The 24,250-nt window shown below is 42.8% G+C and overlaps 1 protein-coding gene across 2 annotated transcripts in view; it reads right to left on the minus strand.

Annotated features, from left to right (window-relative positions):
* PDE10A (phosphodiesterase 10A) overlaps positions 1 to 24,250 on the minus strand; it is a 516,915-nt gene that overhangs the window by 302,594 nt on the left and 190,071 nt on the right. The window contains exon 4 of one of the 2 annotated variants that reach the window (XM_073627496.1): positions 6 to 126. In XM_073627496.1, the coding sequence (XP_073483597.1) occupies positions 6 to 126 (121 nt within the window). Of the gene's footprint in view, positions 1 to 5; positions 130 to 24,250 lie in introns of both variants that reach the window. The other variant, XM_073627495.1, reaches the window with a different exon arrangement.

Raw genomic sequence — 24,250 nt, forward strand, 5'->3', positions numbered from 1 at the left:
TATACCTGTTTTAATGATATCACTTAATTCATACAAGAGTAATTTATTGTCTCCGCCAGCATCTAGCCGTTGTTCCATGTAACTGTTCAGCTCATACACCACTCCTTGCATATTTGTATCCTGATACTGCTAAGGAGAGTGGAGAAATAAATGTTACAACATGGTTAAAAGGAGAGACAACAGAGAACAAAGCTATATACATTGATCCCTAGCATAACAACTGGCTATCCAATATGTTTTTATGGCAGTAGAGGACCCACATAGAATAAGATACATGTCAGCTAGTGTAAAATTATCACCAGTGTGCAAGAAATCTGTTTGATTTATCAGAAAAAAGATGAAAAATTTGAAAGTTGCACCTCTACATTAAAGACGATAAAGAAGTTATCCTTACAACATTAAAATGACCACTATTCTGAACCTAAAACCATTTAAGTTCTTATAAATAGGTCATAGAAAAGGAATAAATTAGTTATTCAAAATTCTCCCTGCAACCAGTTCACTGGTCTGAGACCCAAAACTCACTTGGTTTGTGAAACTCTTCAGTGTTTATCAGCAAAAGCGCATTCGGCGCAGTACAAATCCCATATCAAATCAAAATCAAATCAAAAACACTATGTCCATGGCCTGGGTTGCATGAAAGCTAAAGGGGTAACATAGGCAAAAGTTTCATGTATTCTCTTTATATACTGTACAAACATAATTTGAGTTACATTTACAGTAACATTGCAAAAAATGGCCCACTGCGTAGAATTGTAGAAACGTCACAAAGTTATATTTGACATATTTTCTGAAGATCATATTAATGTGGAGAATAGTACAAGAGAGTGCTGTATATAGACCAGCCTTCCTTGATCAGGCTTCCTCAAACGGTTGCTAGGGGTTCCCCAAGTTCAATACCAGACACTTTCACCCCTTCCTGCCTAGGCTAATTTTCAGCTTCCAGCTGAGTCACATTTTGAATGCCAATCACTCAGTCATGCAACACTGTACCCTGATGAATTGCATCTTCTTTTTTTAGACAGATACAGCTTTATTTTTGTGGTATTCACAACTAGTTTTTTATTGCTTGCTATATACATGAAAAAACACCAACAGTTTTTAGGGGGAAAAAAACAAATTTGCTGTTATAAAACTTTGCAAATAACCTTTCTTCATAAAATAATGCCAAAATGTATTCTGCTACACTTCTTTGGTAAACATAACCCAAATCAGTGTATACTATTTGGTCTGTGTGAAAGTTATAGAGTCTACAAGCTATGGTATATATATTTGAAAAAACAAAATGATAGGGATATCTTATTTCTTGAGGACCTAAAATGACAGGACAGTACAAACAGCCCCCAAATCCAAGGAGTGCTTTGCATGTAATTTCCTATCACATTTTTGGAGGCACTCATTCCAAGGTATTTTTAAGAGGCATGGGGAATCTTTTGAAAACCTAATTTATTACCACGTTTTTGGAAAATGCAGAACTAAAATTACTGTTTTTTTTCCAAAGTCGGTTCGGAAAATGTCAAGCACTTTTCTGCAGCAGAGGATGACATTTTCCGAACCGACTTTGGGGCCCCATGCTAGGAACTCCAACTTTGGATATGTTGTAGTGCTAGTTCCACTGGGTTTGTACACCAATTTGGGGTTCCTAGCACCAAGTGGCCCTGAGATACGGGGCCCCAACGTCAGTTCGGAAAATGTCATTCTCTGCTGCAGAAAAGTGCTTGAATCGAGTATAAGCCGAGGGAGGCATTTTCAGCAAAAAAAAAGTGCTGAAAAACTCGGCTTATACTCGAGTATATACGGTATACAAATTTGAAGAAATATCAGTTGTGTCTACTTTAAAAACCCTAATGGTAATTAACAGAAATGACATCATACAACATTGATAAAATTCACATGAGCTTTCAATTATACTAAAGTAAAGACAACAATTCAACCTCAGAGCCTGCTAATTACACTACAAACCAAGGAAACTGGATATTTTTTGGTGTAGAAGCTGCCAGCTCATAATTTTGTTTAGAGCAGGATTATACACGTGACTCTATACGTAGTTTCTACTGTTGTGCATAGACAGTAGTGTATAGAGGGGGGACAAAAATGAGAAGCCGTTTTGGGGTTCAAAAATAAAAAAAGTACACTAGCCAGGCCTGGAAATTTTGAACTCTTTTTTAAACTCTTGCCGCCCACGTAACACATACACTTTAAAAAAGTGGCACTTTTCCACTAAACACCAATGTAAAGGGATAAAGGATTTTTATGGTCTGCATTTCCCATCTAGCCATTATGTTTTTGTGTTTCATTTCAATTATTTATTGTGCTGTAAACAAAATACTAAATATTTAGGGTCAAATTGCTGTTTGTTTTCGACTGCAGTGACACAAAAATTTAAACATTATGGAAAAGCAAAGATTTTTGAAAGGGGATTACTGAACCCAAAGCCTGAAGTATCTGAATAGTTCTGTGCAGGTTTGCAGATAGAAGGGAGAGGAGTCATTCAAAAGGAAGGAAGGTGGTCATCTAGATACCCTGCAACTTGATTTCCCTGGAGTTCTTAAGGTGGCAAGAAGGGTTGCAAGTACCTCTGAATACCCTGGAAAGCTGAGGATAGGTCAAGAGGCAGTGTAACAATTGTTTCCTATTGTGAAGCACAGACATCGCTGATGAGGTGGGTAAATGGGAATAAACCAATAGGCATCATGCATGCCTCACAGAGGCGATAACCGACCTTGTGGATTCCAGGAACTTTGGAACTTACTAAATTTGTTTAAAGGATAAGTTGCCCTTAGGAACATGTTACATGTTCACCAATTTTAGGGTGGAACATGTAACATGTCCCAACATATGGACCTTCTTCCAAGATTCTCCACAAATGAACAGAAATCAGAGCTATTCTGGAGATTTGTGTCATGACTTGTTCTAACGCATCAACGCAAAAGAGCAAAGCTGGGGGTAATGTTTGTAAATGCCCCACCAAAGTACGGTCCAGGAAGACTGGATCCTGTTGGTTGTTCATTGTCTTAATCTAATTAGCTAGTGTTTGACAAACAGAAATTGCAGCAATGGCTGGTTGCAGAGTTGGGTCTGTGAGAATACGGAGAGCCTTAAGGAGCATCTAAAACTTTCTGTCTGCAGAATATCTGCATGAAGAAACATCTTCCATGGGTACAGTAAGTTGTTTAAGACCAAGTTGGCAGGAGCTATATTTAAAACGGTACACTTTTACCACTGGATAGGGCTCATGAATGATTCTGTTAGTAGAGTGATGGTTGTAATAAAGCCTGTGTCAGAGAAATTATTATCCAGTTGCAGAAAAGTCTGCCGAAGTCAGGTAGGCTGCTTTTTGTGTGCCTAAGATAAACCTAGGACACGGATGCAAAGACCAGTGTTAAAATAGGTTCTTGCTTCAGTGTGCAGGGAAACATTGTCACTCTGAGTGTTCAGCACATGTTTGGTGAACGAATGTTTGCGTGAGCTTTTGCCATGTTCCCCCTTCCATCTGGTTTCTGCCATTGTCATCAGTCAGGGTATTGCCCTGCGGAGTACTCACAGAGTAGGGTTTCGACATAGTGTAACTATGTTCATGAAGGATAATGTACGAATCAGGGTGTCGACCATCCTGTAGCGAAGTCTTCATTGCAAAAGAGTAGGAGGAATATGCACTAGGCAGAAGAGGCAGTAAACGGTTTGACCTGTGGTGTGATGTCATCCACTTGAGACTAACCTCTGAATAGTGGAATTTTAGTGCCAAAGTTGAAAAGTTATTACAGTACAAGTAAAAAAGTTTTAAACACATTAAATGTCTCATTTAACGTATAAGCAAATACTATTCGGGATTCACAAAAAAATTATAAAGCAAGTTTCAAAGATATTATGTCTCATACTTGCTATGGAGGCTACAATAATGGTTCAAAAATCAGGGTGACAGTCTTACCTGTCCATGTCACTGCTTCCTATATAGGGTCCAGGGTTCACCCATTGAGGTGGGCATACTCCCAGGGGGTATTCAAGGTCTAGGTTCCATAGGGATTGACCATGGCCCAGGACCTCTATAGCACCCTGGCCAGAAGGGAGTCTGTTCCATATTTTCACAGCTCTTAGGCTACTTTCACACTGGGGCGGGTGGGCGTCGGTGGAAAAGTGGAGCTCTTTTTAGCGGCGCTTTACCGTCGTTTTAGCGGCACTATTTGACCACGAGCGGGGCGCTTTTAGCCCCCGCTAGCAGCTGAAAAAGGGTTAAAACCACCAGCAAAGCCCCACTGGAGCGGCCCTTTGGCGGCGCTGCCCCATTGATTTCAATATGCTGTATACATCGTTCCTACAATGCTGCAAAGATGCTGCTTGCAGGACTTTTTTTACCGTCCTGCGAGCGCACCGCTCCAGTGTTAAAGCACTCGGGCTTTCACACTGGAGAGACAGGAGAGGCTCTTTACAGGTGCTATTTTTAGCGCTGTAGCGCCTGTAAAGCGTCTCAGTGTGAAAGTAGCCTAATGCCCTGTACACACGGTCAGAAGGAAAATTTCCGAAGGAAAATGTGCGATCAGAGCTTGTTGTAGGCTTCATCAGACTTTTTCCATCGGAATTTCCAACACACAAAGTTTGAGAGCTGGATCTAAAATTTTCTGACAACAAAATCCGTTTGCGTAAATTCTGACCGTGTGTAGCCAATTCTGACACACAAAGTGCCACGCATGCTCAGAAGAAATTACGAGACGGAAGTGCTCGGTCTGGTAAAACTAGCTTTCGTAATGAATATAGCACTTTCGTCACGCTGTAATGTTTTAAATTGTTTAATGCAGCACACTCTCTTCTTCTTTATAATGCTAGAAGAATGAAGTTGTTTTGCTGCTCATATTCACACAGAGTTCTCACAAACTTCTTTCTTTATTATTTCTCGTGATTTCATGAATATAATATTTTTATTCGTCAGATCTACCGAATAATTTTTTTAGTTTTATGTTTTTATATTTTTTATTATTTGTTGTTTGCTTTTTTAATCAAGATCTCCTGTTTTTTTATTGAAATTTTTTTTTTTTTTGGTGATCTCCATAATTTTTTGGGTGGGTTTTGTGTGTCAAGTTACCACAACACCATTATTATCTTGTCTTTTTGAATCTCAAGGAGATTGGTTTGTGTTGGTGTCCCTTGTTAATTTCACATTGTATTTTGGAAATTTACCTGCCTATTCACAAATAAACTGTCCTTTTTGAAGGAAAACACATAGGCAAGTATTATTTAAAAAAAAAATCTTTATTATGGGTCATAACCAAATAGAGGGAAGGCAACGCTGGAGAAACAGCTGAAATTGGTGAAGCCTTTGGCTCCCAAGGCAGACAGTAAAAATTTTAAGGCAAAATTGGTGGCCTGAGGAGTCCATATATAAGGGAGTACAATCTGGTCCAGAAGTCCAAGAGATCAGGAACAACAGCAGATGACATATATGTCCCCAGGCTGTGGTCACACAAGAGCCTGCATCTTTTGTCAGACCAGACTGAACCCAGGCCATCACTTTCTTGTCTTCCTTCCACTCTTCCTTCCAGGCTGTGGCTGTGGTGTTGGAGGTGTGGCAGGAGGAGGGGGAGGAGGAGGATGATGCAACTCACACAGGTGGGTATTGGGTGTGATTTGGCCCCTCAACCCCTTATTTAATGTGATATAAATGATTTCCTAACACATGAGGTGTTGGCCCTCCTCCATGTCCTGCATTTTGATCGCAGCCATAGATGCAAAAGCCTCTTGACGAGTGGGGGTGGTTCTGAGGGCCGCAGAAGCCTCCCCAATCAGCTTGAGTGCTGACTCCTCCACGTTACTTCCCTTTCTGGGTATTTTGGTTGGAAAGTGGAAGGGAAGGAACCTGGGATTCTGTGAGGCTCCTAATGGGCCCGGCAACCTCCTGGCTGACACTAACCTCCTGCCTCCTCCTGGCTGCCACATTCCACTGCCTCCTCCTGTGTGCCACATCCCACAGCCTCCTCCTGGCTGAGGTCTTCCTGTGTATGAAAAAGGGACATAGTTTTAGTTTTTGGTTCATCAATCACACACAATTTTGAGCTCATGACTGTTGCAAATTGAATGTTAATAAATAGAAAAGACAATCATTTTGAGCCCAGCATTTTTCATTCTTGTTCCAATCATTTGTGGCCACTACTGTCTATTGATATGTAAAACACTTTATTAAATCAGCAATTAGTGATCAATAATAACATCTAGTAAACATCATTTCTTTTTTCACAAGAAATCCGTAGAACAATGCTATACCTGGCTCAAGCTGGGCTCCTCCACTTCTTCCTGGCTGGAAGTCCCAGGTTGGACATCGGAAGCCTCAGCTGAGGTGGAAGGAAGAGTGGAAGGTAGGGTTGAGAGGGATTCCCTGACTTCAGTCTGGTCTGACAGAAAATGCAGTCTCTCATAGTACCACAGCCTGGGGACATAAATGTCATCTGCTGCAGCTCCGGGTCTCTTGGAATCCTGGACCTTCTTGCGCTCCCTAAGATAAGTGCTCCTCAGGCCACCAATTTTGGCTTTTAAATAGGGGATGTTTGCCGTGGGGACCTGCAGCTTCACCAACTCCAGCAGTTTCTCCAGCGCTGCCTGCCTCTTTAATTTATTATTATATTGTGGATGTTTCACCTGCCACAGACAGGGCAGCTCCCTGTATTTATTAATGAATATTGGGAGGAAACCATGGTCTTTGAAGCTATCCATTTTATCTGCAAGACACAACACAAGACAAACCCTAATATCAGGCTAAAGTCTCCTAATCTTGTCCCAATATAGGCCTCAATCTATAAGCAGTATAGGCCCAAGTAAAAATTGTACCTTCATTATCACGATCGGCGCTTCTGCGACTCCCTCCTCCGCTCACAGATCGTATGTAAGACGCATGCGTGTTACGCTTTATATACACTGCGCATGCGTGAAACTCTACCCGCCCCTGAATTCTTTCTAGTCTATTACCTGCCCCTTCTCTTTCGGCGCAGTGGGAGAGCACATGGCGGAGACACAGCAGGTGCGTGATAATAGCAGCAATGAGGAGGAGAAAAGCCCGGAGCCAGAAACGTCCCGATCCCGCAGGAGATTTAAGCCATCAAATATGGCCTTTGTAGAGATGGTGGAGATGGTGGACATCTTGAAGAGGGCCGACTATGATGGGAAGAATGGACCTTACCCAAACCCAAAGGTGAGAAAGGCCAAGATCATGGCTAAAGTTGTGAAGAGTCTGCACAGGAATTTTGGGGTACAGCGATCCAAGGATCAACTGAGGAAACACTGGTCGGACCTGAAATTGAGGGAGCACGATCAGTATAGAAGGATCAGGAGAGTGCTGCAAAAAAGTAAGTAGTTGTCCTGTGTTCCTAGTCTTATTACGTTTGTGCTGCTCCATGTGCTTTTCTTTACTGTTGTACAGTTTAAAATGGCAACTTTCATGCTCATGGGCACATTAATCGTTCGGAGGAAACATTGTTCGTTCGGCCACTAAAATACAATGTTTTGGGCAGATACAGTTCAATACATTTTTTCAGGCCTAGTTCTATTAAAAAAAGTTTGTTGTCTAGATGGGTTTGTAACTAGAATGAAATGCAAACTTGCTTCAGTGTAAGAAGAGGACACTCAGCAGCTCTTTACACATCTGGACACAGGAGCACTAGTGTGGGACACAGGTGTTCCAGTGGATACTATAGGGGTGTCTCCATCTGTGAAACTTGCACAAAACAGGTAAGAATTCCAGCTTTAGAAAGGCAAAAAAATAATGTTTTCAGCTTGGAACTTTGCTAAAACAGACAATTGTACCCCACTTCCAAGCAATGTTTCATACAGGGGGTCCCCTAGTTACAAACATCCGACTTACAAACGACTCCTACTTACAAACGGAGGGAGACAACAGGAAGTGAGAGGAAATCTACCCCTAGGAAGGGAAATGCACTCCTGTAAGAGCTATTATGGCGAAAAGGTACCTCCACTGATGCTTTATCACCAAGGCTTGTTTCCACAACAACCCAAAATTTTCAAAATCCAATTGCTATTGGGACAGAAAGTGAGGTGAAATCTTCTGAACAGGGGCACAGACAGCAAAACAAATGTTACAGGGGTGTTAACCCTTCCCTATGCTATCCAAAAAGCTTAAAAATAGTTTTTTTGGCTGGAGCTACACTTAAAAAATGTACCTGTTCCGACTTACAAACAGATTCAACTTAAGAACAAACCTACAGTCCCTAACTTGTTTGTAACCCGGGGACCCCCTGTATTCCTATTTCTGCCATCAAAAATCTCTGTGCTAAGTATAACTTTTTTTTTCACATAGGGGAGGAAAGACTCGGGAAATCAGAGGAGACCAGGGACTTCCCACCTCCGGAAGAAGGTGAAATCCCCCAAACCCAAGCAGAGGAGGAGGAGGGAGACATTGTTGAAATTGGCGAAATTGTCACCACAACAGGTGAGTGTCTGCGACCACAGCTTCAGGTAATAGATGGATGCTTGCATATTTCTAATACATGGCGTGTTTTATTTATTTTTAGGTGATGGGGATGTTGTGGAAGAAGAATGCCATTTCACCAGTGAAAGTGCCCAGATCCTCATCGGGGAGATAATGGGGTGCAATCGCGATTTAGAACATCTAAAAGGAAAACATCAATGATGTTAAAAAAAAATGAAGAACATCACTGATGTTTAAGGGAGAATCTAAAACACCCCAAAATCCTAAAATTTTTTCTCGTCTATTTTTGTTTTTACAAATACATTTTTACATATTTTAAAAGCCAAATTTTGAAGATGCACACAGTATGTCAACATGTGCTATCTGCCATCACGGAAGATCAATGTACGCGTTTTGTGGGTACAACCCCTACCTCACTAATAAAGTAGCTGAGAGGAAGGGGTTGCGCACCAAAAACAAGTCCATTGATCTCCCATGATAGGAGATAGCACATGTTGACATTAGGCATGGGATCAGGAGGGAAACCCCCATTTTGAATACCGATTTGTGTGCATCTTCAAAATTTGGCTTTTACAGGGGTGACATCACCCCATCTGATGAAGGCAATATCAACACAGTTTGGACATACTAATGTCTGATATTGCCTTCAATTTATCAAAGTTGAACTTTGCAAGTTCCTGAGTTGTGTATTGTTTTATGGTTTTAAACATGCCTGTTTTACCAATAAAAGGCAATTTCTAATTAATGTGACCAAAAAAAATGTTAAGCACCAAAAATGTTGGTTTGTTAAAAAACCCTTTTATAAACGCACATGTGATTGTGCTTTGAGTAAAATGTTTGATAATGAACAATGTGTGGCTTCTTCTTTCAATGCTCAAAAGCAGTTTTTGGAGTAAAGTTGGTGTTTACAGTGACAATGGGGGTTATTTACTAAAGGCAAATCCACTTTGCACTACAAGTGCAGTTTCAGTGCAGTCTCAAGTGCACCTTTGCAGTGCACTTTAGTGCAAAGTGGATTTGCCTTTAGTAAATAACACCCACAATCACGCCATTTTCATTACTCCCCAAATTTCTGTCATGGTGCAGAAAAAGATAAATATTTTTGTCAGTAATGCATTACATACATTAACTACAAAAACAAGGTGTGTGTGTGTAGCAGACCCACAACATAATAATAATAGTTAGCCAAAGAAGAGATTGTCACCTCATGTCTCAAAGAAATTTTTTTTGCACTGCTGAAGAAAAAGGCCAATACAAATATACCATTAAAAGATAACCGTGGGGACAGCTAAAAGAAAGCCAAGCAGTAAATCCAAGCAAATATTTGTTCAGTTTAAAAAATATTTTTATTTTATTTTAAAAATGTCTCAGACATTGTCTGGTATATCGACGGCCCCCCTACCCGCAAAGTATTCAAGGTATCTTATACGGACCTCGCGGGCGCTCTGGGGGGGCAAGCCAGGACGGCCAGTTTCAAGCGCCGTCAGGGATTGTTCATTAAGAATTCCGGCCTCAGGCCCAACTGAGGCAACATAGTTCAGAGAATTTCTCCTTAAAAAGTTGTGGCGAGAAAGGATAATGTGATTAAGTTTATATTCCGTCATGTGTATGGGTGTAAGAAATAGGCGGAACCGGCTGGCCATTATTCCAAACGTATTCTCCACCACTCTTCTGGCTCTGGCCAGCCGGTAATTAGAAACCCTCTGCTCCGGGGTGAGTATCCTCATAGGGAATGGCCGCATAAGATGGTCCCCCAGCGCAAACGCTTCATCCACAACGAAGACGAATGGGAGTTCTTCCACATTGTCTTCTGGAGGTGGCAAGCCCAAGCTGCGATTCTGGAGATGCCTATAGAACTTGGTCTGGGCGATGACTCCACCATCCAACATCCGGCCATTCTTCCCCACATCCACATACAGGCACTCGTAAGTAGCCGACACCACCGCCAACATCACAATACTATTAAACCCCTTATAATTATAATAGTATGACCCCGAGTTGGGGGTGGGACTATGTGGACATGTTTCCCATCAATTGCCCCTCCGCAGTTGGGAAAGTCCCAACGGGTGGCAAAGTGGGAGGCCACAGTCTGCCATTTCTGTGGCGTTGAAGGAAACTGTGGAGTCAAACAAGAAAAAAAAATAGTAATTTTGCACATAACATTGCAAGCAGATTAGACACAAACATTCTTGGCCAACATCAGTATAAATTTATTTTAAGGAGTATTTAAAGACAAAAATATAAGGTCCACCTATCAGATTCTTCCCCCCTCTGATGGCCCATTGTAAAAATGTTAGGGGGGGGGATGTTTTGGACAGGTAACCCTCTCCACTTCATTGAGAGCTGAATGCATAAATAATGTGTGTTACTTTGGCCAGCCCCTCCTTACTTACACTACTGGCAGCCCACTGGACAGGTAAGACGTGTCAGAATACAAATATATAAATACACACTGTACAAATTTAAGCACATTTTTACATTCTGCAATTACCTATCAAGATAATAATAGGAGAACAAAACTTTAAACAGTACCATTCGAAAGTATTCAGGCAGCCCCTTGGCAGTGGTGTATTTAGGTTTTGTGCTGCCCTAGGCCCGATGAAAACTCGTGCGCCCCTAATTTAAATATGAACCACCCTTTTCGTCAAGGCCACACCCCTTCCTCTTTAAGACCGTTTTTTTCTTGTTTGTAGTTTGATTAAACTAAAAAAAAAGAATATACATATGCTATATTAAATACCGTATTTATCGGCATATAACACGCACAGGCGTATAACACGCACATTCATTTTAAGAGGGAAGTTTCAGGAAAAAAACTTAAATTTTAAATAAGGAACTTTGAAGCAAAATAAGGGTCAGTGTCCATCTGCAGCCTCGCCATTGCCATCTATTGACTTCCTATTACAGAGGCCGCCAAGTAAACAGGAGATTCTCACTGTATGTAATCTGACGGCACTCGTCCCGTTCCCCCCCCCCCCGCCCATTGCCTCTGAGGCAGCCGAAATTGAAGTATCGGCGTATAACACGCACACGCTATTTGCACCCGATTTTCATGGTGAAAAAGTGAGCGTTATACGCCAATAAATACAGTACATAGAATGTGATGTTAAAGGATAAAAATCTTACCTTCATATACTCCTTCTGCAGGACCTGGATGATGGCAGAACAGGTCTCTGGGATAATGATCCCCAGAGCCTGGGGGGAGATGCCTGTCGAGAACTTGAGGTCCTGCAGGCTTCTCCCAGTCGCCAAGTACCGCAACGTGGCGACTAGCCTCTGCTCTGGAGTGATGGCTTGCCGCATGCAGGTGTCCTACCTGCTGATATAGGGGGTCAGCAAAGCCAACATCCGGAGAAAGTTCCTGAAATCGTCAGGATTATGCTCACGGATCTCACAAAGCAAAGGCAAAGGCAAAGCAAAGCAAAATGTGAGAGAATTGGTCACGCTGCTGCAACCAATTAATTGTCCATGAACTCCTCCTCGCCCTATTTATGGACTGGGCTTGTGTCAAAGCTAAAAGCCCAACACCAAGCCCCTGCACAGCACGAATTCAACGACAAGTACTTACATGCAACATGGCTTCAAAACGGTCGGCTGGTCAGAACGAAGTAACGGAACGCACTGAAGAACAGCAAGGCCTGTGAAGAGCGAGCTGAAAATCAGCAACGAGTGGTCAAGAACGCACTGATAATCAAATACGAACTCACTGCACGCACTGAAGAACAGATACAAACCCACAAGCACAAACTGAACACCAGAAAAACTATCTTAAAACCACAAGTCTGAAAAGCGCAAATTGTCTCTCACCAAACTTTTACTAACACGAGATTAGCAAAAGGAGCCCAAAGGTATTGAACTGCCCTTTTATAGTCCCATCATACGTGTTGTACGTCACCGCGTTCTTGACGTTAGGAAATTCCAACAACTTTGTGCGATCGTGTGTATGCAAGACAAGTTTGAGCCAATATCCGTCGGAAAAAAATCAGATGGATTTTGTTGTCGGAATGTGCGATCGTGTGTACAGGGCATAACTATTAACAAGCCTTTCTGTATGGAGGTCAAATATTTTCTCCAGATGCAAGTGTGTCTACTTGTCCTTGGTGCAGAGTTGTTCATTTGATCGCAAACGTCATTATATGGACTACTTATGTATTTATACATGGTGATCATATACCACCTTAAATCACCTTATCAAGAAATAAGGAATTTCATCACTGGATGATGTGACCCTATCACGAAACGCTGCGTAGGGCAGAGCGACGTGTTCTCGTCACCTCCCATCGCTGCTGTTGTTTCCAGTAGGATGGGCTGTCTGTGAGCTTCCGGCCGGCGCTCCAGACTACACTACATGCCTACTATTGTCTACTAACATGTGAGTTTAACTTTTTACTTATCCAATAAAGTCAATGATTTTACACTATATGGAGCCTTTTTTCCTTCTATGACCGTATCTGCAATGCTGTGGGCTGATGTCTGAGTACCTGTCAGTGTGAACATCTTTAGCCTGACCCTGCAGTCTTTGATGTCCCATCTCGGTATAAGGTCTCTGATCCATTGGTCGTGGTTCGAAGCAGTATTAACAAACAGCTTTCTCTGATCCTCTGTAACGGGGGATCGTTAGTTTCTGGTAAGCGGCCAGTCTGATTTCACGGTGGTGGAGCAAGCACGCTTTTTTCTTCTCACAGCAAGAATTTATGTTTTTTGGAACTTTTTTAAGATACTTTCATATCACTTGGGTGATTTATTTTTTATACATGGACTTTTTATTATCATTTGAACATTTTATTTTTGGATTGATTATTCATTTGACATGTGTTTTGTATATTATGTATACACTAAAGGGGAACTCTTCACTTAGTTCTAAATATTTGGTTTGGTGATGATGTGTATGATCACCAATCTGTTTTAGCGCAATTCAACCCCCCTTTTTTTCTTATTTAATTTCACTGTGTTTGTGTTACATAGATGAATCGCGGCTATAATTGTTATTGTTTATGTATTTCACTGTAGCGCAGTTATTCCCCTCATTTTTCTTAACACTGAAAGTGTGCTGAGATAGGTAGGAGAACCAGGAAAAAGAAGAATCATGGAGGCCAAGGGAGTGGAGTTTGTTGAGGAGGAGTGGGTGGTCATCTTTGTTGAAGGCAGCAGAAAGGTCCAAGAATAAGAGTAGAGTACTGGCCGTTGTTTTCAGCAGTAAGTCGTTGGTGAGTTTTAGTAGGGCAGTTTCAGTGGAATGTTGTGAGCAGAAGCCGGACTGTGAGGGAACAAGAAGGTTGTGGTAGCAACTCATACTGTTGTGGACAAGGCGCTCAAGAAGCTTGGAGTCAAAAGGGAGCAGGGAGATGGGTCTTAAGCTATGCAAACAGGTGGGGTCCAGTGAGGTTTTTTTTAAGTATGGGGGTAACCAATGCATGTTTAAGCGGGGAGGGAAAGGTGCCAGAGGAGAGGGAGAGGTTGAAGATGTGGGTTTGAGAGTTTAGGAGAGAGCAGAAAGGTGGTCGCAGTAATTGTGAGGGGACAGGGTCCAGGGGGCAGGTGGTGGGGTGGGCCATGGAAAGGAGTTTGGCAGCTTTCTGTGGAAACGGGGCTAAAGGAGGAAAGTGTTGAGTGCGGTGTTGGACCTGCTGTGTTGGTTGGGGGAGGAAGCTGGATATCTCATCATGAACTGTGTCGATTTTGTTTTTTAAATGATTGTCAATCTCCTGAGAAGTAAAAAAATTGGTGGGTGGAGGCAGTGGGGGGTGAAGTAAGGAATTAAGGGTAGAAAAGAGTTGACAAGGTATGGATAAGAGGGTTTTGATAAGGGTGGTGTAGTAGGTCCTCTATAACCTAAAAGTTTTCCTCCTAGAATGTATGATGCATATTATACTCTCCAAGTGCATAACTTTATACTTCTCAACATTAAACCCTATTTGCCACATTGTTGCCCAAAACGGTGCATTAAGGTCGGCTTGTAAGTTGTAGACATTAGAGCTGCACGATTCTGGCTAAAATGAGAATCGCAATTTTTTTGCTTATGAGATAGATCACGATTATCTCATGATTCTCGCGGCGTAACATCATCTTTCAAATTAAAACAAAAAAAAATTGTGCTAACTTTACTGTTTCGTTTTTTTTTTTTTTTCATTGAAGTGTATTTTTCCCCAAAAAATTGCATTTGAAAGACTGCTGGGCAAATACAGTATGACATAAAATATTGCAGCAATTGCCATTTTATTCCCTAAGGTCTCTGCTAAAATATATATAATGTTTGGGGGTTCCAAGTAGAGTTGGGCAATTTTCTCCAAAAAAAAAATCTGCAATTTTTTTTTTTTTTTAAACTCAATTCACGATTCAAATCGAGTTTTTTATTTTTTTATGGACACCGCACCGGTCCCGAGGAGCTGCGGGCAGGAGTTTTTAGGCGAGGCCGCGGCTTCGGCCTAGTCCCCGCGGCGTCCGGCCGCGTGGTGTCAGCACCAGTCCTGGCGAAAAAAAAAATCTAAGAAATCGATCTGCTAAAAATTTTAATCGTTTTGACCTCTGAACTCGATTCAAATCGATTTTTTCCCTAGCCCTAGTTCCAAGTAATTTTCTAGAAAAAAATATTGATTTTAACTTAAGAAAGTGTCAGAAAAAGATTTAGACTTTAAGTGGTTAAACTTCCTGCATTTACACGTTGTTGAAAACTTGGCAGACTGCCTGGATTATTTATTTACACAGAAAGTATATCCCTTTGATCTAAGAAGGAAGCTTAGTTACAATGTTTCAAGTTATAAACTTGGCAGACTGCCCGGATGCTTTCTTTTGACAGCTAAGTGAGTAGATAATCTCTGCACTTGTTTATATGAAGGAATCGGCAAACTCAGCAGGACAGATCGTCAGAGGGGGTGAATCGAGATCACGATTTTTTAACGATTAATTGTGCTGCTCTAGTAGACATCCTGCAAGGGCAATATTCCAGCTTGGTATCATCAAACACTGAAATATTACTTTTAATCCAAAACCTTATATAAATTTATAAAAGTAAGGGTGCTACACTGAACATTGGAGCACACCACAAATAACCTTAGACCATTCAGAGTATGAATCATTTATCACTAATCTCCAAATATGGTCTTCAAGCCAGTTTTCAATTCCATTTAAAAAACAAAATTTTCTATGCCTACAGACCAAGGCTTCTTAACCTTTTTACATTAGAAGAACCCTTGGCAAAAAATTTGAGATCTCGGGGAACCCTTGAAATAATGTTTACAGCTACAGCTCACACTAAATGATAGAATCAATATAAAAATGTACCCATTTCATGTGAAATTTGTGCTTGCTGTTTTCTGCACAGATGCTTGACTCTGGCTCCAACCCTGATGGCTCCTCCTCCCCTTCTGTTCACCTCATGTGATGTCACATACAAGCATCTAGGATGGACAGGAGGGAAGGAAGGGCCAGTGGGGAAAGTGTGTCACAACCAGCACTATCACAGCTGCTTGTCTGCATCACTCTACATGTGTCAGCAGTGGGGATGCGATCTTTCCATCAACTCCCTGCGACTGACAGGTAGATCACTGCAGAATCCCAGTTGAGAAACTCTGCTTTAGACAAACTTACACATTAGCCATGTGTACTGTCAAATGTTTTTGCAAAGTTCAAGTATACCAATGTATATCCACAGTCACTCTTCTGTCTCATGTTTTGATTACTTCATCATAAATATAAAGCAGGTTTGTTTGACAAATTTCAGAGCTAAAAATAGCCACTGATTACTGTATACATGTTACTAGCAGGGAAGGGGTTAAACACCATGGGGCGATCAAGCGGTTATGTGTGTTCCCTTAGCTTGTTCTAACTGTAGGTGGGTGGGCTACCACTGACATGATAGAGATCACTGTTACCGATGACAGGGAACAGAAGATCCCTGTCATGTCACTAGGCAGAACAGGGAAATGCCTTGTTTCTGCCTCTCCTCACCAAGATTGCGGGCCCCCGGCAGACATCGAGTCTGCGGGTTCCATGGGCACGCCCCTGCAGTGCGCCCACTATCCTGTTTTTGCGGACTGACGTACAGGTACATCAGTTTGTGCAGGAGTGCCACTCTGCCGAAGTATATCGGTGTGAGCTGGTCGACAAGCTTTATTCACTTTTAGTTTGTCTAAATGTTTCTGGACCATATTAATTTTGAGCCACTTGGGTTCATTTTGAGCTATGTTACTACTATCCCTATTATAAACTTGAGCTCCCTCATTTTCCTTTGTATGCACAGAGCTGAAGAAGGTATTTAATACATTTGTCTTCTTTTTGTCCCCAGTCACCAACTCTAAATTAACTTGTGAAGGACCTACATGCTCAGTAAGGTTTGTTCTACTTTCTTTTGCAAGCGATCGTTCATTTAGAATTTTTATGGCCTTGATTTAATTTTTATATACTCTGTTGTATTCTTTGTAACTCTGAAAGGATGATAGCGATCCTCTGAATCAACTGTTTCTTTTGGTTGAACTAAATGGACTTGTATCTTTATTTTCAAACTATGTAACTATGGAATAAAAAACACTTGCAAAAGAAAAAGAAAGTTAGAAACCTCTTTGTTGGTGAACGATATCTGTCACAATCCCATTGCAGACAACAGAAATAGATAAAAGAAATGTTGAATCCTAACGTCTAGTACACACAATGAAAAATAATTGGATGAAAAACATCGCTTTCAAATCGATCCTAGGATAATCTGATCGTTGGTACACTGCTAACAAGAGTCGATCATGATGGTTAATGCAAAATTATCCGAAGGGACAAACATTTTTCTAGAATGATTTTCATTTAATCAGTACGGTATTCGTCCGAAAAAAAATGGAAGACCAAAACCACACATGCTCAGAAATGAAAGAATACATTACAATACAACAGATTACATCACTTTTGAAGTTGTATTCTGTCGTACGAGTAGTTTCATAACTTTAGTAACCTATTGGTTTTTGACAATAGATTTGCATGCAAAAAAAGATGATAATTTTTCTGATATTCTCATTGTGTGTACAAGGTTTAAGAGATTATAAAAAGGAGATTTTCTAGCCTTTGAGCCACAATAGTGAGACAAGGCTTGGGACACTGAAGCAATAAATGAAAAAAAAACTGTGAAAAAAGTAAATATACATGATTTACACCTATAGCTTCTAGGCAAGGGTGACATCACAATCCTTGCAGCAAGATCCTGGGAATGCGGAGGGTCCCAATATTCACAAATCAGACAATCCTGCATTGCACAGGATCTGGGATATTTGGTGTTCCCAGGATCTTCGTCGAATAATTGTGCTGTTATCCTCTCCGGTGCAGAAGTTGTTATAATTTTACACATACCTGGATTTGACTTGGTATTAACCTCTTAATTTTGAGCACAAGAGCACTAAATTTGCTACTGGAATGAAAAAGCACAAGGAGCCAATCCAGCACCACTATATAAAAATGTGAATTAAAGGAAAATTTAAGGTGTAAACATATTTGCAGAGGTGCAAAATAGTAAAGTCAGGTTAGAACAATTTACATTTTTTATTGCTAAAAAATGCTTGCCCTGGTGACAGCTGCTTCTCTAGTTTTTTGTCTGGGCATCACAGATACCGGAAGCAAGAAAAAAAAAAAAAAATCGAAGGCAAAATAATTGACACATTTTAATTCTTCTTCACATCTGTATACACTCCCTTAGTTTCTGCATTGCAGACATGGACAGAGCCCGCTCTGTTCTATGGGTGGCTGGGAGTAAATGTATTCCACTGTCCGTTTACACCCAGCTACCTCTGATCCACGCCTCCTAAATGGTAGTGCACAGTCTTCCTCTGTGTTTTTTATTTTTTTAAAATTTATTTTAGTGGACCAGATCAGACCTCGAGGTAGGCGGGTGTAAAATGGACAGAAGTCCATTTACACCTGTTTGTTCATGGGAAAGAATGAACCTTCTAATCCTTCTAATCCTGAAAAACGGACAAGTGGACTTGATCGGAATGCCCGTCTGAAAGGGGCCTTAGCCCAGGTTCACATTAATACGATTTGGCATGCAATTTGACACGTCAAATTGTATGCCAAATCGGCAGCAATTGCACCGTCTGAATCGGTGCAAAGCCGCACCGATTCTCAAAAGTGGTTTCTGTACTATGTTTCGCGACTTCGGGGAGCGATTTGTATAGACATCTGTGCAGGAATCCACACCGATGTCTCTGAAATAACCCCCGAAGTCGGGACTGACATGCAGGAATGAACTCGCATGATTTCAATCCCGCTGTCAGTGTGAACCTGGGCTAAAAGTCAGAGAAGCAACCCATCTCTTATTAGTAGGGATTGAGTATGGGTATGAGTATGGCGCAGCTGCCCTGGTCCATGTTGGAACTAATGAAAAAATAGAACGTAAAAGGATTCTTAAGACTCAAATAATGGGATTGTAAGCTGAAGGAGAAGGACTTCCAAGCCACACATTGTGCTATGCAAGGTAAGGATTTGGGTTTGTAAAGCACAAACAGATTGACGATTTTGAAAAAAAAACAATATTTTCTACTTTCTGCTATAATACTTATCCAAAAAAAAATATAAAAAAATGAATTTATTCATCAGTTTAGGCCAATATGTATTTTGCTACACATTTCTGGTAAAAAAAAAAACAATAAGCGTTTAAGCGCAAGGTTATAGCATCTACAAAATAGGGGATAGATTTATGGCATTTTTATGGCATTTATTTTTTTTACTAGTAATGTCAGTAATTGTTAGCAGGCTGTGACATTGCAGCGGACAGATCGGACACCTCATATGACACTTTTTTGGGAACCAGTGACATTATTACAGTGATCAATGCTAAAAATATGCACTGACATTGTACTAATGACCCTGGCAATGAAGGGGTTAACAATCAGGCCCGATCAAGGGGTTAACTGTGCTCCCTGGGTGTGTTTACTAACTGTATGGGGGATGGGCTACCTGGGATAACACAGAGATCAGTCTACCTGCATAGCAGAAAGACAGGATCTCAGTGTAATCCCCTGTCAGAACGGAGATCTGCCTTGTTTACTTCGGCAGATCCCCATTCTGCCTCTGCGGGGAATGATCGCTGGCAGCCGGCAGACATCGAATCCGCAGGAGCCGCTGATTGGCTCCCCCATTGGCCAATCAGCATGCATGTCCCCACAAAAGCTAGTGCATGAACCGCCGTTCTGGTACGGCGATTGGCGCAGCCGAGCCACCTTGCCACAGTATAACTGTGGCAGCTGGTCGGCAAGTGGTTGTAAGTGGTCACAAACACAGCAGGTCTCTCTGCTCTCTCTACCTTCTCACGGGGCAGAATGATAGTTGTCAATCAAATCCAGTGATGAGGGAGCAGGGCGCAGGGCTGAGCTGCTTAGTGTGCATCTGTAGACGCACACAGTGAGGCTCCAAATCAAGCCTGCACAAGTATGGCCCCAGCAAGGGGCTTGCTATGGGGGGTACTTGAAGGCAAGAGGACCTCCAGAAGCTCCGGTGGAGTACTCCAGAAGAGCAGGATTTAGGGTTGCTCTGTGTAAAACCATTGCAGTCCATGTTTGTTATTAAAAAAACAAAATAAAAACAAAAAAACCCTTTACTTTCAAATGGTTGTAAAGGCAGAAGGTTTTTTTATCCTAATACATTCTTTGCAGCAAGATAAAAAGCCTTCTGTGTGCAGCAGCCCCCCTAATACTTACCTGAGGTCCCTCTCTGTCCAGCGATGTCCATGAGTGTCTTAGCTGTCCAAGATTCTCCCTCCTGATTGGCTTAGACACGGCTGCGCAGCGCCATTGGCTGCCGCTGCTGTCAAAGTCAGCTAGTCAAACAGGAGCACTCGACAGGAGGGAGGGGCCAGATGCACAGAAGAAGGACCCGAGGAGGATCCAGGCTGCTCTGTGCAAATTCACTGCAACAGGGCAGATAAGTATAACGTTTGTTATTTTTATAGGAAAAAAACAAGATTTACAAGCACTTTAAAGTAAAACAAAAATACTGTAACTTAAATACCAAGTTACTTAAAAACCATCAAAGGGGGGGGCGAGGCTTGGATGGCTTCCGGACGTGTTTCCTTAGAGCTTCTGACCAGGTCCGCCTGCACACAGCTAAAAGCAGCGAAAAAGCACCGATATAATGGGCAAACCTCGAAAGGCTAAGGACACAGAACTTAAGGGACATGCCACAAGATCTTCCTCGGCTCCCCCACCTCTCATCACGGAGTATTTCGGCCTTGGAGCTCCGGCGGGACAACACGAGGCCAAGATGGTGCTGGTGCCGGCTCCTCCAACATACGCAGCGGCCCTCTCCTCCTCTCCTCCGCGGCTCTCCCTGGGACAGCGAACCGACAGGTATGCCTCCAAAGGGGATTTGTTGCCCGGTCGCCCACCGCTTCCACCAACTAACACCCAGGCCGGTCCTGCGCTCTCCCCTATGGGAAATACATTAGGCAGCCTGTCCCAGCCGTTTCCCCCCTGCCTAGTGGGGCTTACACAGTCACCGCGCACAGGCCAAGCCTCTCCTCTGTGGGAAACTTCAGCCCAGGAGTGGGACCCACGCTCCTTGCCACAAAGACCCCAGGCCCCAAGGGACAAGACACCATCCTCATCCCTGCAGTGCAGGGAGTCCAACAAAGACTCAGGGCCTTCCTCATCGCCACAGTCTGATGAGCTGCAGGGGGCTTATTCACATGCAGCCTATGTACATGCTACTGACCCAGCAATGCAGCCTAACTCCAAGACCCCTCCGCATGCACCTCAGGAGGGGACTCCCCCCATCGAGGACCCCCTCCATTACTGTGAGGGATCCACACTTCTATGCCATAATGGACCCTGACCCTGAGCCTGAGGCATGCACTTCATGGAGAGACTACGTTCGTTGTATGCCTACGAAACAGGACTTCCGTATGCTTATTCAAGAAGTGCGTGATACATGCAGATCTGAAATCAACATGCTCCGTACTGATCTACATCACCTTTCTGCCAAAGTCAATTCCATAGAAGAAGAAGCATATGATACAAAGATGGAAATCTCCCATATACACGATCGATTGTCTACGCAAGCCTCGGCCCTCAGAGAGTTTCAACGCCACCTTGAGGATCTCGATAATAGAGGCAGGCGCAATAACATTAGAGTCCGAGGCCTCCCAGAGGCGACTCAGGACGAGGACCTACAAGTGACACTACAAGCTGGGTCACCCGGAAAATCAAAGAGTTAAATTGGACCAGGCCCATTGCGCACTCCGCCCCCGTGGACCAGGTCCAAGACCACGGGATGTAATTTGCAGGGTCCACAACTACGCCCTGAAGGAGGACATAATGAGAAAAAGCGCGCAACATGCACACCATCGACTTCGATGGCGCCCCTATACAGCTATACCCGGACTTGTCCTGGATCACCCTTCAGCAAAGACGCTCCTTGCAACCACTCCTCACAACACTGAAGGAACATGACTTCTGATACCATTGGGGTTTCCCTTTCAGCCTCACAGCAAAGAAAGATGGGAGATCCACCACTCTACGGTACCCGGAAGACCTCCACTCATTCTGCAGGGATCTGGACATTCCGGTTCCGCCCACTCCTGGGTGGGACCCCCTACCAACCCCACCACCTCGCCCAGAGCCCTGCTTCCAGGTGAACGGGAGAAAGCGACAGAGGCCGCACTCCAATGGCCCTCCAGCAATTGCCCATCAGAGATAACTTTTCATTGCTTGAGAGGCACCTGATCACAATGAGACACTAGTATAGGAGTCACTATTACTGCCTATCATGCTAAGAGCTTTGGAATTATCCTATTTTCCCTCCTACCTTACAGAGGGCTAGACTCTAATTGCCATTATATGGGATTATGGTATTATGGTTTCGCACTTATGCAAATTTAGTCTGTACACTACTGATGATATATTATTGTTATGTTTAGGCTCTCCCAAACCATCAACGGGGAATTCCCTTCCCTCGTCCACCTATTTTCCCTCCCTCATCCTCTCCCTTTCCCTTCCCTACTACCTCCCCCTCCATCTCCTTATCCTTGCCCCCTCTTATATTCCCCCCTTCCCCACATGCACCATTCCCTACCCCCCCCCAATCCTTCCCTGCCCTTCCACCCCATACTTTATTAGGGTGTATTACTACGCTTACTTGCTTACTTATTTACTCTCAATCTCCCTAGGTTCCTAAAAGGGTACCCGGAGAGGTCTCTAGGCTTATATGCTGACCAGTGATCCCTACACTATTCCTGTTTGTCCATCACTAAGCGAAAAACTGCACCAGTTGGCCTTACTTGTTGTTATAGCTTAGACCAAATGGTATTCTAGTTACTAGCTGTTAATTAAGTTTTTCTTTATCTAGCTGCTTTACTACGGTGTGCTGCATAATTGCTTAACTGCAGGCGGATCTGGGAGAGGGTGGGGATCGTCCTGGAACTGTCCTATCCTCCCCCGGGAGACCTTCGTGTGGCTCCCCATTTAACCCCCTTGGAGGGTATTGTTTTTACCTCCCGTGTGGGAGGGGGCCCTTCGAAGGTTTCCGACCCACCACCTTTTATAGGTGGGTTAAACTATGCTTGGTTATTACTTGATTTTGTACTAATTTTTGTTTTCTTTGTCGTCCACATCTTTCTCTACTCCTTTGCTACTGGTTTTCCTTTTCTCTATTCCCCTCTTACCTACCACATTGTGGGCGCCCCCCGCCTCTGGAGCCCGGGTCCAGTCTGTAGAACCGTGCTGCCTACTAGGTACGTGATTTTTCTGAAGGCTCAGCCGTTCATCGTCCTCCACATCCAAATCCACTTCAGTCATCTTGGTAAGCTAATGCTCCTTTTTTTTTACCCACCCGATGATTGACATACTGTCACTAAATGTGAAAGGCCTTAACACCAACACTAAAGGAAGCTTAGCTTTAAGGGAATTCAAAAGATCTAAAGCTGACATCATTTTCACTCAGGAAACACATCTAAGACCGACAATATGGCATTTGCTACCAAGTATTATTCCCAGATATACCTAGCCTCTAACCCTCGTAAACGAGCTGGAGTAGCTATTCTGTTTAAAAAAGACTCCCCCTTTAAGTTACAATCAATAATCTCGGACCCCTTGGGCCACTATATCATCTTGAGAGGTACATGGAAAGACGCTAATATCACACTCTGTAACAAACACTAACCAAACCTCCTTCCTATCTAAAGTGTATAAACGACTATTTGCATTTCCCCACCAATACCTGGTTATCGGAGGAGACTTTAGCCTGACCTTTTCCTCCTGCCTAGATAGACACTCCCTTGGACAGAGTCAGGTCCCCAAGGCCCTGGATAGAAGATCATCTCTCTTCCGTCAATTAACTAGGAAATACGCTCTGTTTGACTCTTGGAGGACTGCCTTCCCTTCAGCTAAACAATTTACTTTTTACTCTCATCCTCATAAATCTCATTCACGCCTAGATTACTTTTTGTAAATGCTCTGACCCTGAGAGCTTGCAAGGGCTCAGATATTCAAGCAATCTCATGGTCGGATCATGCTCCAATCACACTGTCTCTTGCATTGTCCCCGGGAACCCTTCGTACATGTCACTGGCGTTTGAACGATTTCCTGCTTAAACATGACCCCTCCAGGGATGAATTGAAAAAAACCATGAAATTATATTTTGCAGAAAACAATTCACCTGAGGTTTCCATTGCTACTCTCTGGGAGGGTCATAAAGCGGTCCTCAGAGGCCAATGCATCTCCCTATCCACGGCACTTAAAAGGAACGCTAACACTGCTCGTATAGCTTTACTAGACAAGTTTAAACAGTTGGAAACACGCCTGCTTTCCTCTCCGTCCTTAAACACTCTTAGAGAGATTATACAGGTATGGGCTGGTT

Source organism: Aquarana catesbeiana, linkage group LG04 (genome assembly GCF_042186555.1).
Source record: "Aquarana catesbeiana isolate 2022-GZ linkage group LG04, ASM4218655v1, whole genome shotgun sequence".
In the NCBI taxonomy this organism is placed as follows: domain Eukaryota; kingdom Metazoa; phylum Chordata; class Amphibia; order Anura; family Ranidae; genus Aquarana; species Aquarana catesbeiana.